This window comes from Hermetia illucens, chromosome 2 (assembly GCF_905115235.1).
Source record: "Hermetia illucens chromosome 2, iHerIll2.2.curated.20191125, whole genome shotgun sequence".
In the NCBI taxonomy this organism is placed as follows: Eukaryota; Metazoa; Arthropoda; class Insecta; order Diptera; family Stratiomyidae; genus Hermetia; species Hermetia illucens.
The window spans coordinates 52,842,936-52,857,373 of record NC_051850.1 but is presented as its reverse complement, the minus strand read 5'-3'; the positions used below and the strand labels follow the sequence as shown (position 1 = coordinate 52,857,373).

General features: G+C 39.8%; 1 protein-coding gene across 1 annotated transcript in view; it reads left to right on the top strand.

Annotated features, from left to right (window-relative positions):
• LOC119647863 (R3H and coiled-coil domain-containing protein 1) overlaps window positions 1-14,438 on the top strand; it is a 126,007-nt gene that overhangs the window by 100,185 nt on the left and 11,384 nt on the right. The window contains exons 7-8 of the mRNA XM_038049133.1: window positions 11,205-11,441; window positions 11,496-11,685. Of these exons, the coding sequence (XP_037905061.1) occupies window positions 11,205-11,441; window positions 11,496-11,685 (427 nt within the window). The remainder of the gene's footprint in view (window positions 1-11,204; window positions 11,442-11,495; window positions 11,686-14,438) is intronic.

Here is a 14,438-nt window from a genome sequence, read left to right as displayed (position 1 = left end):
TGGCTTGTCAACATTCATTCTCCAATTGAAGAAAAACGTAACGAAGTCAAAGCGGAAAGACTACACGTTTCATTGCCTTCGAAAGACGTTAAGATTAAAAAAGTTGACTGACGGTTTCGTTCAGGGCACTTCGGCCTAATTTAGGTCTAAACATAAGACGGATTTCACTTCAGTATAACTCGCAGTCATGTGCTTGCGTGTTTATGATTATATATAAATGAAGCGATTACCACCTGTCGCCACTTTACGTCAACCTGCTCCCTGGGCAGAGGTGAGGTAGCGTTTGATGAGTTGCCTCTGCCGTGGACGAAAACGTCAGTCAACTTTTTTAAAGACTTGGGTGTTAAACTCAAAAAGAGGGGTCCGTGGACCACAAGGGAGGAAGTAAAAGTTGCTATCCAAGTGGTCAGGTCCGTCATCTAGTGAATGCGGACTCAGGACTGCCAGCATCCTCAATGAAAAAGAATCAAGATTTTGCTCAATGTTTTCAACGCCAAGTACAGCCTTCGTGATATATAGAATCATAACGGTCAACGCCTCATTAATTTTGCAAATACCAGAAATTTAATTAATTTAAAAAAAAATCGTCATCCAGCATCCTTGACATGAGATCATATTGAGGACCAAACTGCGACTCCGACTATTACAGGTGCCTAATCTCAAAAACGGAATAAAAACCAACCCACTTCAAAGTTTGGGGTTGGAAAACTAAAAAATGATCCAATGACATAAGAGGATAAGGCAAAACTGAAGGAACGATTAGGTTCTATTCTCCAGAATTTTTTAGGAAGCCCATAGATGACTCCTGGTATGACCTCAAACGCACTTTCAAAACAAGATCAGAAGAAATGGTTCGATATGAGGCGTCGGAGAAATGATTGGTTTGATGGTGAATGTTAGGAAGCACTTGACATTAAAAACGGGGCATACAGGCGAAATATAGAGAGATAGAGAGGAAGAGGGAAGATTACAAATCTCAGACAAACTAGCTATTAAGGTAAAAGAAACCAAAACATTTTTAGGAGGAATCAAACAAATTTACAACAACATTGTGAGCAACAACACGAGACACGTCTGCAAAGATATGAGGCGTCGGTACCAATATAAAACCACTCTTTGTAACAGAAACAAGTCGGGAAACCGGAAGCTCGACGCTTCAGGTACGAAAGGTTTTGTGTATTTCTTAGTACGTAGCACATAATATATGCATATGTTCACTTTCGGGTGATATTGGCATTGATAGTCTTCAATTTTCAAAGAAGCAACAACTTCGACGTATTATAAATTTGTTAGTAATAGTACGATTTTCATCAAACTTGGTATGATCATGCTCCACATTATAGCCTACATTACTGCAGAATTTCGTGCCGCTAGGATGAATTTAAGGGGGGTTTCCAGCTAATTACAAAAAATTATAGTAATATACTATTATTAACTTTATTTGAACAGATATCAGTATGAAAGGTATTTCGGAGCTAAGGCACCATATAGTGGCAGCCTGCTGATTTTTTTCAGATTTTTCGGTGTGGTAGTTTCTGAGAATGGCCCCCTTAAAGAAATGATCACTTTCAACCCCCCGCACTCCCCACGTTTCCAAGAAATGTCAAAACTAAGACCGGCTTCGAAAAGTACTAATCGAGACCTTTAATTTGATACCCTATATGACTATATTTGATGAAAAAAAATGTTACACCCCCCTTTTGCATGTATGGGGACCCCCCCTTAAATTCAACGTAAAAGGATGTAACTCACTGTATGTGTGAGCGTTCACAGTTCCCACCTTTCTACCAAATTTGGTGTCAATCGCTATAACCGTCTCTGAGAAAAATGCGTGTGACGGACAGACAGACAGACAGACAGACAGACAGACAGACAGACAGACGGTAAACCGATTTTAATAAGGTTTTGTGTTTACACAAAACCTTAAAAACAGGGCAATCATTGGGAGTCAAGAACCTCAATCAATCGTATATAACTCAATTACAAAAACCTACATGAACTATGGTCGAGCACAATGAGGACATAACCAGAAATAGTTAGTCATTAAATGTCAAAAAAAAAGAACAAAACACCAAACACAGGACTCATCAAATTAAGTGGTCCATGTGCTTTGAAAACCTATCCGTAATTTAATTTTCTCCATCTTGAACCAAGTATAGATACGGTAAAAAAATGTGATATATTTTACCCCCAAAACGTGATAAGTTGAGATATGAAAATTACAGAGGCATTTTCATGAAATTATTAGAGAGAAGGATAAGACTGTACGTCGATAAGACGATTGGTGAATACGAAGGAGGTTTTCAGACGATCGACAATTTATCTTCTATTTAGAGGTACGCAATGCTGACCACATTGTCTCCTACAGTCTACTGTAGTGTACCGTTACGGTCTTGAATGAAGTGCTCTAACACACTTCAAGGCCCTGATCCAATATGGATTGTTGTGCCAACGATTATTATTATTAGAGGTACTAGCAGAATGCTGGGAACTTAATATCGACTTCCATCAAACATTCGTTGATATCAAGCAGACATACCACAGTATTGATCGACATGTACTGTACAAAGTAATACTTTATTCAGAAATTTCAACAAAACTGGTAGGCCTTATTACTGAATAGCGTAGGTCAGAACCATTAATAGCCTGACAGATGCGTTTGAGACAAGAAAAGGATGGGCTGGCACTTTTATTCACTCCGGCACTGGAGCAGGTTATACGAAAGTTGTCTGTAGACAGAAAAGGGACATTGCTCTATAAGCCCTCCTAAATTGTCGTATATGTTGACAATATAAACATCATGGCGCGATCTTTTATATCAGCAAAGGAGATTTTTATAAACCTTGATAAATTATGACGCGAACTAGAAAAATGACGCCCACCAGACAAAAGAAAAAACAATTGACGAATACAATTTGGAAAATGTACAGCTGGCGAAAGATGAAAATGAAGTTGACAAATTTAGCTCGCAACCAGAGCCCTCTACTCGGTCCTGTCAATTTTGAAAGCTCCTAATATTCAAAATGCGCATCACTGCTATGACTTCGAAATTGGAAGACGCCATCATTGTAAGACGCTGGTTGGAGGAGTGACATCCTTTGGAGTCCCGACGAAGAACGAAAATTCCCACAAATGTTGGTGTTGTCCACATATTGCAGACCAACCATGAAAGAAAATTTCATAAATTAAAAATAGAAAAGAACAGAAGAATTTAGTAATAATTGGTTCAATGGTAGAATCTTTTGATGTTAAATCAGTTATTAACCTAGGTCAAAAATTTATTTTACTATAAAAAACGATGAATTACCCTTATTAGATTTGACACTCGAATAGGAAGCACTAATTCAATGAATAAAGGGCACGGCATCGAACAGTTGCAATTTCCATTACAAAAGCGAAGATATTATTAAAAGTACCAAGAATATGGGGTATTGACAAACTATTTCAGAAGCATGACAAAAAAAGCTCAAAAATTCTTCAAAGCCTATCAGGACTTTTTGAATTTATGTAATTGCTAACAAGATAATGTTACCATCCTTATAGAAGGAAGCCAATATGCATACATCGAATATTAAATGTAGTCCCTATTGTATGACAAAACAATCTACAAGAGGGTAAAGGTGGATTTAATAAACCAATCGCAAACCAGGAATAATTCTTACATTAATTTTTTGAATAAAATAGGAGATATGTAGCAGAGTGAAGTTAACATCGTATACAGCTGTGCCCAAAATTCGAGACTATCCGATAGGACCAATTATGTTGCCTATGGGTTGAACTTTCTAAACTCATAGGATACACTTTAACGAATTAGTTCCAGACTCTAATTTCAACATCCAGGATTACATTGATTTTCGGGAGAAGATCAAGAGCTCGTCAGTGAAGAGAGGTTATTAAAAATGTTCTGGAGGATCAAATAGCTAAGGACCATATTAAGACACATTGTTTATAAGCGCCGGAGAATGTTGCACTATAATCCAAAGGAAACTGACACGGATTGAATCTTTTATTTTGAGCTCTCTAAAAAAACATCAAAAACAAAAAAAATAGTACTGGGCGTAAACGAGTGGCGCTAAATTTGATCGAAAAAATCAAAAGTTGACTGACGGTTCCGTCCAGGGCAGAGGCAACTCATCAGACGCTGCCTCACCTCTGCCCTGGGAGCAGCGTGACCGAAAGTGCCGACAGGCTACGCCCCAAACTAGGGATCCATGAACTAAAAAACGTGGGAGTAAGTTGCTCCTCATTTAGTCCGGTCCACCATCACGTGGATGTGGGCTTAGGATCCCGCAGATCCTAAACAACAACCTAGCTAAATTTGATGTTACAACAAAAATTGTGTGACTACAATACTGAAAAAGAATGGTTTTCCGAATATGTATCAAAACGCCTGATAATGAAAGCAACGGTACTACGAGGAATACAAACTACAGCATTTATTTCCTAATCAATTAATTTTAGTGACTTCAGAACAAACTGGAAAAATCGATTCATAGAGAGTTTCTTAGAGAAACGAAATTTCTAAACTGAAAGACAAATACTCATCTCCAAAGTGACCTGTTAGATAATATGCAGAAGAAAAAAACATTGGAACAACCAAACAGAAATGGATAGAGGACTACATCGGCTCTTTGTTGGGTAGATAAGAACCATACACCAATTTTAAAGAAGTCAAAATGATAGAATGAGAATTGTAGGCGAAGAGACCCGGCGGTTTTACTTTGTACACTAACCCAGAGCACACTTAATAAAAGGGAGTACAGTGTCTTATAATTCTATCGTCTATAGATTCCTAGAAGTAGATATTTGCTTTTCTAGATTCTCCGATGATGTCGAGTTGACTTGAGAAGATTTCAGAGGAGGGTATATATTTTTATATGAATAAATCATTAAACCAGATTTTTTTGTTCTAAGCTGAAATTGACTTTGAGTGGCTTGAAAGTTCATAACAACTTTTAATCGAAGATACTAGGCTTTAAAGTATCTTAGAACACTTAATTTAGAGAACTTGCCGATACACTAGAAAGCAATGTGGTTAGCATTGCACTCACCCGGAATTTTTACTATGCTTTAATACACGGTTTATTTACAATTGATTCAATTTGTATTTGACTTTTAGCCTGCGATAAAATTCTTATGCTAATACTGAAATTTGAGCCGCGACAGCTTTGGGCTCAGATCACAGGCTAGGTTTGACTATTATTGGATTGTTTTCAGAAACATACGAGGTCTGGCTATCAAGGAACGAGACTGCTTATAAAAGAGTTTTATTTTAAAAATCATTCAATCGAATGATCCTCTTCAATACACTCCCCTCCCCTCGTCACAAATTGTTCCATTCCTTTTTCCCATTGGTCAAGGCAATGCTGAATGTCTTCTCTCTGCGATTGTCGCTATACCACTTCCATTATCTCTAGTCGGGTACTTTTTATGGCATACTTGATCTGCGGAAACAGGAATACGGCACGTGTTCAAGCACTGAAGTGCCTCTAACGCTTCACCGACAACGCGTTATGGTTCTTGCTCTGGCAAAGATATACGACTTGTTCTTCCACAACTGTTGCCGTTTTTTAGGAATTCCCTCTCGCATTGTTGCCAAAAATTTCAAATAGTAAGTTTGATTTACAGTTCCATTCAGTTATCATGGTGCCGTTGGTGTCGAAAAAAAGAGAGAGCATGGCTTTAAATTTTTATTCCATTTTTTTTTTCATTCTTGTCGATGCAGGAGTTTTTCACTGCATAGATTGCCGTTTATTTACAACATCGTATTGGAATATCAAGGTTTCATCGCAAGCGATGATGTTTTCCATCAATTCAATCTCTTCATCTAACCTCCCAAGGAAATCTGAGAAGATCTTCTTCAATACAGACAATCATGATCCTCACGCACAATTTAATTGATTCTGGTCAATCCTTGTGAAGTTGAAACAGAAAGAGGTCGCCCTGGACGTTGGTCATCTTGGGTGCTTTCTCGGCCTTCAGAAAACTGTTCATAACATTCGAAAGCATGCGCATGAGATACAGAATTCTCACCATAGACCGGTTTCAACAACTTATATCGGCGCGAGATAAGCACACCTCCGTTTCTAACCTTTACAGAAAACGAACTACTACAAGACCAAAAATGTATTTTCGTAATGGAGTCGTAGTAGACACTTCCAGCCTTCTGCATTCGTTTCGGGGTTCCACAGCTTTCGAATCTTAATGTGGACGCTGACTCCTGGTTCGTCCGTCATCGCTGATCTCTCTGGCTAGTTCATCGTGCACGTTTCACTGCCGTAACAGAATGAATCAAAATTTTATATATTATGAACGTCATTTCCCTATACATATTTTTTTGAATTTGCATTACCAGGAAAATGTAACCTGTTGATTTCGTGTATTATAGTTATTATCCTTTGCGAGAGTTATATCTAAGTATAAAGACTAATGGTTCATTGCCACTTTCTGTCTGATTTTCTTTCTAGTTTGTGTCATGATTTTCGTCTCCTCTTCATTTATTTTTGACTTTCACTATTTCGTCAGGCGGACCTCTTTGGCACTCTCTTTTGATCGTACATGGCTATTTTCATTATCCGCATAGGCCTCTTTTTGGGGATGATTTAAACAGTACCATATTATTTAGATATTAAATAATGTTGAATTGTCTTCCACCTGCCCAACGCAACCTTTTGAGCCGGATTTTATCCACAACCAGACGGTCATGGTATCGCTCATAGACTTCGTCGTTACGTAGGCTTCGGAATCGTTTATCCTCTTGTAGGGGACAAAAAATTCTTCGGAGGATTCTTCTCTCGAACATGGTGAATAGTTCGCAATTTTTCTTGTTAAGAACTCAGGTCTCCAAGGATTACAAAAAGACTTGCAAGATCATAGTCTTGTACAGTAAGAGCTTTGACCCTATGATGATACGTTTTTGTAAGCTGAAATAGGCTTTGTTGGCCGCCAACAACCGTGCGCGGATTTTATCGTCATAGCTGTTAATGGTTGTGATTTTCGACGCTAGATAGGAGAAATTTCCATCGGTCCCAAAGTTGTAGTCTCCTATCTTTATTGTTTTCGTTTGACCAGTGTGATTCGATGTTGCTCGTTCGTTGGTTTTTGGCGCTAACGTTGCCATCATGTACTTCGTCTTGATTTCATTAATGTGTAGCCCGAAATCTTGCGCCGCCTGCTCGATCTGGATGAAGGTAGACTGTACATCTCGGGTTATTCTTCCCATTATGTCAATATCGTCAGCCGAGGCCAGTAGTGGTTGGACTTGAATAGGATGGTGCCTCTCGCATTTACATCTGCATTGCGAATCACTTTTTCCAGGGCCAGGTTAAAGAGGACGCGTGATAGGGCATCCCCTTGTCTTAGACCGTTGTTGATGTCGAATGGTCTTGAAGGTGATCATGCTGTTTTTATCTGGCCTCGCATATTGGTCAGGGTCAGCCTAGTCAGTCTTATCAATTTCTCGGGATACTGATTTCTCTCATGGCCGTGAACAGTTTTACCCTGGCTATGCTGTCATAGGCAGCTTTAAAGTCGATGAAAAGATGGTGCAATTGATATCCATATTCCAGCAGATTTTCCCAACGTTAGCGGTAGAGAGAAAATCTGATTTGCCTGGAGTGAAGACTCTTTGGTATGGGCCAATGATGTTCTGGGCGTATGGGGCTATCCGACCTAGTAAGATAGCGGCGAATATCTTATAGCTGGTATTCAGCAACGCGATACCTCTATAATTGCTGTACTTCATTGCCTCGTTGTCAGTCGTCAGGCATTGATTCGGTGTCCCACACCTTGAACATCAGTTGATGAACCACTTGGTGTAGTTGGTCGCCTCCATATTTCACCAATTCGGCTGTAATTCTATCGGCTCCTGGCGAATTATGGTTTTTAAGCCGATGAATTGCACGGACTGTTTCTTTCATGCTTGGTAGTGGCACACATTGGTCCGTCTTCAGTTAACGGGACCTCCAACTCGCGGATATTTTGGTTGTTGATCAGTTCATCAAAATACTCAACCCATCGCTCCAATATGTCCATTCTACCGGAAATTAAATTTCCCTCTTTGTCTTGGAGGATGAGCATCGAGGTGTATAAGGCTTCATCCTGCTGACTTGTTTGTGAAATTTCCGCGCCTGGTGCCGTTACTTTTCGAGTTAATAGACTTGTTGGTTCTCCCAGGCGTCCTTTTTCTGTGAAGTCGCTTGGGACAGGCTTTGAGGGTTCGCTTAACTGCCTCGTAGAAGGTATCCTACTCAGACTCTACAGTCTCCTCTATAGCGGCGTGAACGTTTATGAGGCTTATATTTCCAAATTTACCTCGCAAACACACGTGCATAGTCTTTCGCTTATATATTCAAAGTCGATAACAGCAGGTTTCATTTTTTGGCTGACTAAGAAACCAACTCCGAACACATGGTTTACTGGATGGCCGCTTTAATATATGGTGTAGTGGCTCTTCTCCAGGCAACCGGTCCCTGCCCAACGCATCTCTGGCAATGCCATTACATCGGCTCTATGTTGGGACAGGGTTCAGGGACAGTTCGGTCTGCACAGGGAGCGCATGTTCCATGAGAAAATGTGCAAATCATTATTCCGTTGCCAGGTTTGTCGTTGTAAAGATCATCCTGTCCGAGGCTTTGTATAATGATGACGCCTTATTCCTGCTAATAAAACCATTTCCACAATCGGTGCATTCTGATGTAGAATCAAGGAGCGAATTTAACTCCTGCGCAGTCATCCATTGCACTATTTATTTTCTAGATTTCTTCGATCTATTGCATATAAGGGAGGTAAGTTATTGTTTTCTCCATGCTCACCGTTATGGATCTTCTCTTTACGATTTGATTGAATTATACCTTTTCTATGCAGTCAATTGTTCTCGCTTGTAGGTGTCTGTGGTTCACTGTATAGTGTCCCAGGTTTCAAATCTTTGAGTAGTTCTTAGGGTCAGTTCGGACACAATAGTTTTTTAGGGACGCGGTGCGACTTTCCCTTAACAGAATAATAGGGTCAGATCGATTGAGTTTTTCGAGCTTTTTCGTGGATTCCGCAGTGGTCGTCTTCTTGGAACTTTTACTTTCAGAGTGTGACCTTGCGAATTCCACATAATTTTATTACATATAATTGATGCGGCTGGGTAGTCATATATACTTTACAGTTCATCATTGCACCAAATTCTCAAGACACACTGATCTAAACATCGCATTATTAATACAGTTCTTTTTGATTTGTATATGTGAAGCCTGTCTTTATGGGTAACTTTTTCAATTTAGAAGTCGGGAGAATTGAAGAAACAAGTCGGGAAACCGGAAGCTGGACGCTTCAGGTACGAAAGGTTTTGTGCATTTCTTAGTACGTAGCACGTAATATATGCATATACAATATTATGTGAGAATATCTACTTTCGGATGATATTGACATTTATAGCCTTGAATTTGCAAAGAAGCGACAACTTTGACGTATTATAACTTTGTTAGCAATAGTGCGATTTCCACCAAACTTGGTAACATCATGCTCTATGTTACACCCTATATTGTTGCGAAATTTCGTGGTCCTAGCTTGAATTTAAGGGGGGTTTTGCAGCGAATTACTAAAAATTATAGTAACATACTATTATTAACTTTATTTGTGCAGATATCAGTGTGGAAGGTATTTCGGAGCCCAGGCACTATATAGCGGCAGCCTCTTGATTTTTGTCAGATTTTTCGGTTGGGTAGTTTCTGAGAATGGCCCCCGTAAAGGAATGGTCACTTTCAACCCCCCGCACTCCCCACCTTTCCAACAAATGTCAAAACTAAGACCGTTTTCGAAAAGTACTAACTGAGACCTTTAATTTGATACCCCACATGAGTATATTTGAAGAAAAAAAAATTACACCCCCCTTTTGCATGTATGGGGACCCCCCCTTAAATTCGACGTAAGAGGATGTAACTCACTGTATGCGTGAGCGTTCACAGTTCCCACCTTTTTACCAAATTTGGTGTCAATCGCTGTAACCGTTTCCGAGAAAAATGCGTGTGACGGACAGACAGACAGACGGTAAACCGATTTTAATAAGGTTTTGTTTTACACAAAACCTTACAAATGTCTTGTACAAAAGGACGAGTAGCAGTTTAGTCCATAGGGCATGGGCCATTTTATGTACATTTATCACGGTGCCGAGCTGACAATCATATTTTAGCTAGCCGCGTTGAACTTTGTTACGAGTCAGATTGTAAACCATCGCTATTCCCAGTCCCTGCAATGGCGGAAATATGTTGTCTACAATAAAAACGATTCGTGATTCCTTGCTTCCATTCAGATTCTCAGCTGGTACACGATCAGATTCTCAACAGTACACGATCGTAATTCTGTAACGTCATCGCTGTCATCTGTTGTGACGTCTCGTTTTTCTTTCAACCCCAGAGTATTTATGTTGTATTCAAAAATTACGCCCAGTCATTGTCGAATGGCCCCATGTGATTGGGCTTTCCTTCCCGAACTCATTGACGTTATCCGATCCATATCCGAGAATGTGTGTCTGATCTCGTGTAACCCAGTGTAGCCAGCAAGGTTCTCGGTCTCGAGGCTGAGAACTCGTGGTTCTCTAACTTAATTGTCCGAGAACCTACAATAGGAGGCAGGTTTAAATATGCTTCGGAGCTAGCTTTAATATCCAGTATCCTACATGAATCGTTTTCTTATACAGTCAAAATTTGTTTGCATGAAAATTCTACCCTGTTTAAATTTTATATCAGGAAGAGCTTATAGAAAAGTCGTCCACCAAGCAGGTTTCAAGCCTTTCTAATACACTCCACCAGGAAGCTGTCTCCATTTGGTGAAATGCACATATGTTTGAATTTCTTCCCGGTTTTCGTAATAATTTATCGTATCCGTGAGCAAAAAATAGCTCACTCGACAGTCCCTTTTCCATGTATTCAAATATGTGGTGGTCGGTAAGGGTATGTTTTCTCAGAAATCTAGTCGGTGCTAACAGATTTTTCCACGCAAGCGTTGCAATCTGGCTAAATAAAATTCTTCCTTTTCATCTGCCCCCTTTATGATGATGAATTTGTAACTCACCAAACTGTGAAGTTCAAAGAATAACATCATAAGCTTCTCCAAAATAGTGCTTCCTTCAGCAATTTGGTCTTGTTCTACGTACGCTAAAATAAAACATCAGTATTCTGTCCATCACTACTCAGAATTAATATCTCTCCTTTTTGTAGGAAATCAACCGGAGCAGTAGACGTATCATAAAACAAACTTTCAACTCAGACGTTCTACAAATTCCGGATAATTTACTTCCCGCAAATGATCAACCGTCTAAAGCCGTTGACCCTGAAAACGATGATTGGGATTCAATGTTTGATGACAACGGCGATTGTGTAGATCCAAAAATATTATCAGAACTTACAGCTTCTGTCGGTAAAGTAAAAATTGAGCAGCCAAAAGCGGATTACAAGGTAATGTGAAAAGTTAAATATTTTGAATTCTATTATTTCGTTTGCATTTTTCAGGCTTATCTGATGAAACAAGCAATCCTAAATGAGGAGGAATATCCGCATGTTTTGGAAGTTTCCAATTTTCCAGTTGAGTTTAAAACCCAAGATTTGATGATGGTTTTCTCAACGTATAAAGAATCAGGTTATGATATCAAATGGGTTGACGATACACATGCATTGGCAGTTTTTAGCAGTTCAAGGATAGGTTTGTATATAACATAAATATGTGAATGAACAATCGGATAATTTAGGAAAATCTCATATCTGCTAGAAGTCCAAGCCAAATTGACTTTCCATGCCTTTTAAACCCCCTACTTCTAATGGGTATCCCTTGTCCTTTTAATTAAATTTTAGTTTGAAAATTTCCTGATTTTACTGAACTTATGTCTTGATTGATTTGCATGTGAAACGTTCCAATTCATTTATTGTAGCTGTAATCATGCTGCAAAGTGGATTATTCACTGGTGAGACGGTGAATCTTGCAGCCTTTCGGAAAATGCGCATTGATATCTGCGCTCCACAAGAAATTGAATTGTCTGGTACCAAGTGCTGCGGCGTAAGCCATGAACCAAATATGGTGTGAGCATTGCCATTTCTGAGAGCTTCTGCAATGTCATTAAAGAAGTTGAACGATATGGTGAAGCTCACTATGTTTTTAGCTGACCGCAAGATTCGTTTCTTCATTCATACCTGCCACGGACAAGTTGACACGAAGATTCCACACAAAAACCTGTGATATTCCTGCCAATGACTATATCGTCATTGCGGGTGACCTCAATAGGAAATAGGTGCCGTGTAGGTAAGGTTTTGGAACACACAACGAGGGTGGCGAACGTATTGTCCAATTTGCAGACATTCACGACCTTGTACTTGTCAATACAGAACCAGCACTGAAACACCGCTCGAATTAAATGACCAATTGGAATCTAATATCATAGTTAGACTATAAAGTCCTATTAAGAAGGCCTACTTTCATAAATAGATAGAAAGAGGAGATGATCGCACTTACGCTACAAAGCCAACGTTTCATCAACTGACATACTTGGCTTTTAAATGACGATGTTCTAGTGTAGTTCCGTGAGAAGAAATGCCTCTATCATCAGCTTATCGTCAATAACATGTGGGCCAATTGGCAAATTTATAAGAATGCTTAACTGGGAGGTAAAGAATCGAACGCTGTTATACAAGCGGCCCATTAAAAACATTTTTATGGAAAACTCGACGGTCGGGTTGGTGAGGGTTATATGTACTTGTCAAAAGCTGATACCAGCGAACCGCGACGAACCGAACATGGGAATACTGCACATAGATTTCAATAGAATAATTTGCTCATCCAACAGGGGAATCCAACGTAGAAAACAACAGGACCTAACGACAACGTAACTGAGCTCTTGAAGAGCTAATACAAAACCCGGGGTCAGTCTGTTATTTAGGAGAGGAGAACACCAGTTTAGCGGAATGTTCGTATGCCGTCAGTTGCTATCCCACACCATGAAGATTGTTGGCTACATTTTGCATTCTTGACAACCACATTCGCGATATCATTCAAATGCATGTGGACCAAGCTGGTTTTGCCAAGAAATGCAGAACTATTGACGCAATGCACGCTGCGCGGCTGCTCGTGAAGAAACACTATGAGAAGCATCGTCCGCTCAAATATCCCCTAAGGAAGCAATGTATCCTGAGAAGGTATTTTAACCGCGTGCGTGCTCATCTGATATGTATTGCCGCAACACCTAGTGCCGGAAGAACTTGTGGCCTGTGAACAACGCGTCGGGCGTAGATAACATCTCCGCACCACTCATCGCCCATCAAATCAGGCGGTCCATAGTATAATGAAATCTGAGTTCTATCCATCTACAACCAAGAGCAGATCCCGTAAGAATAAGGGAAAACGAGAAAAATGACGGAAAGGACAATTTGGAAAAGTGGATGGATGTGAAACATCAATCCTACCTTCAAGAAGATGGCTTTGATGAAAGTAATAGGAGCTAAACGAGAGGACGACTAATGGCGAATCAGATACAACCATGAATTGTACCAAATATTCGACAATTCTGATGTCTCTAATTAATCAAACTTCGCAATAGGCAATGACTATGTCCAACGTATCAACGACACTCGAATATCTAAAAGGTGTTCCGAAGGGTGAACAGAAGGACGGAAGCGCTTAGTAAATTCTGTTAACGAGGACAGCGCATCAATGCTTGGATTTTGAAATCAGAGGACGCGATCAATGGATCAAGGGTTGGGGGAACGATATGCTTAAGGCTAAGTCCCCAAATGGGCTGTAAAATCTTGACCGGTGAGAAAACATCGAAAGCGCTGGGGAGATTTTGTTCACAAAGAAGCGCATCATTGCTCAAATTTTTTTGATGTATTACGGCGTTTTTTGTATTCGACGCATTAGCGAAAGTTTACCATAGTGTCCTCCATCCTACCGATCCATATGGTCCTGGATAGAAAACCGCCAAGAGGCCGATCGACACACGATGGCTTGATACGTTGGATGTAATTTGAGACCCTTTCGATTATACATGGACCAAGCCTGTGATACAGTAAAATTGCGTATTCGATCAAGACGAGCCCATCCAGCAATTGAATGGAACAGAGGCTAAAGAAGATGATCGGAAAAAATGTCACTAAGGAAATGTAGTGAATCCCAAAAATCGGAAGATCGTTTGGAGTTGTCTTTTGTTAGCCAAAAGGAAACGAGTTCTAACTCACATCCGACATCTAAGTTTAGCTTCACAGAAGAATCTTCAATAGCGCTGCATATCGTTTTTCCTTAGCATAGATTTCTCACTTTGGGGAAAAGTGGTTGCTAACGAACTAAACAAAGTGGGAGACAGTTTCTGCCCAGATCATGTTGAGTTCGCAAAATGCGATTCAAAGTTTGGATTCGGAATTTAATCTCTAAATTTATTGTGCGAACAAAAACTACGCTGTTGTTGGCTT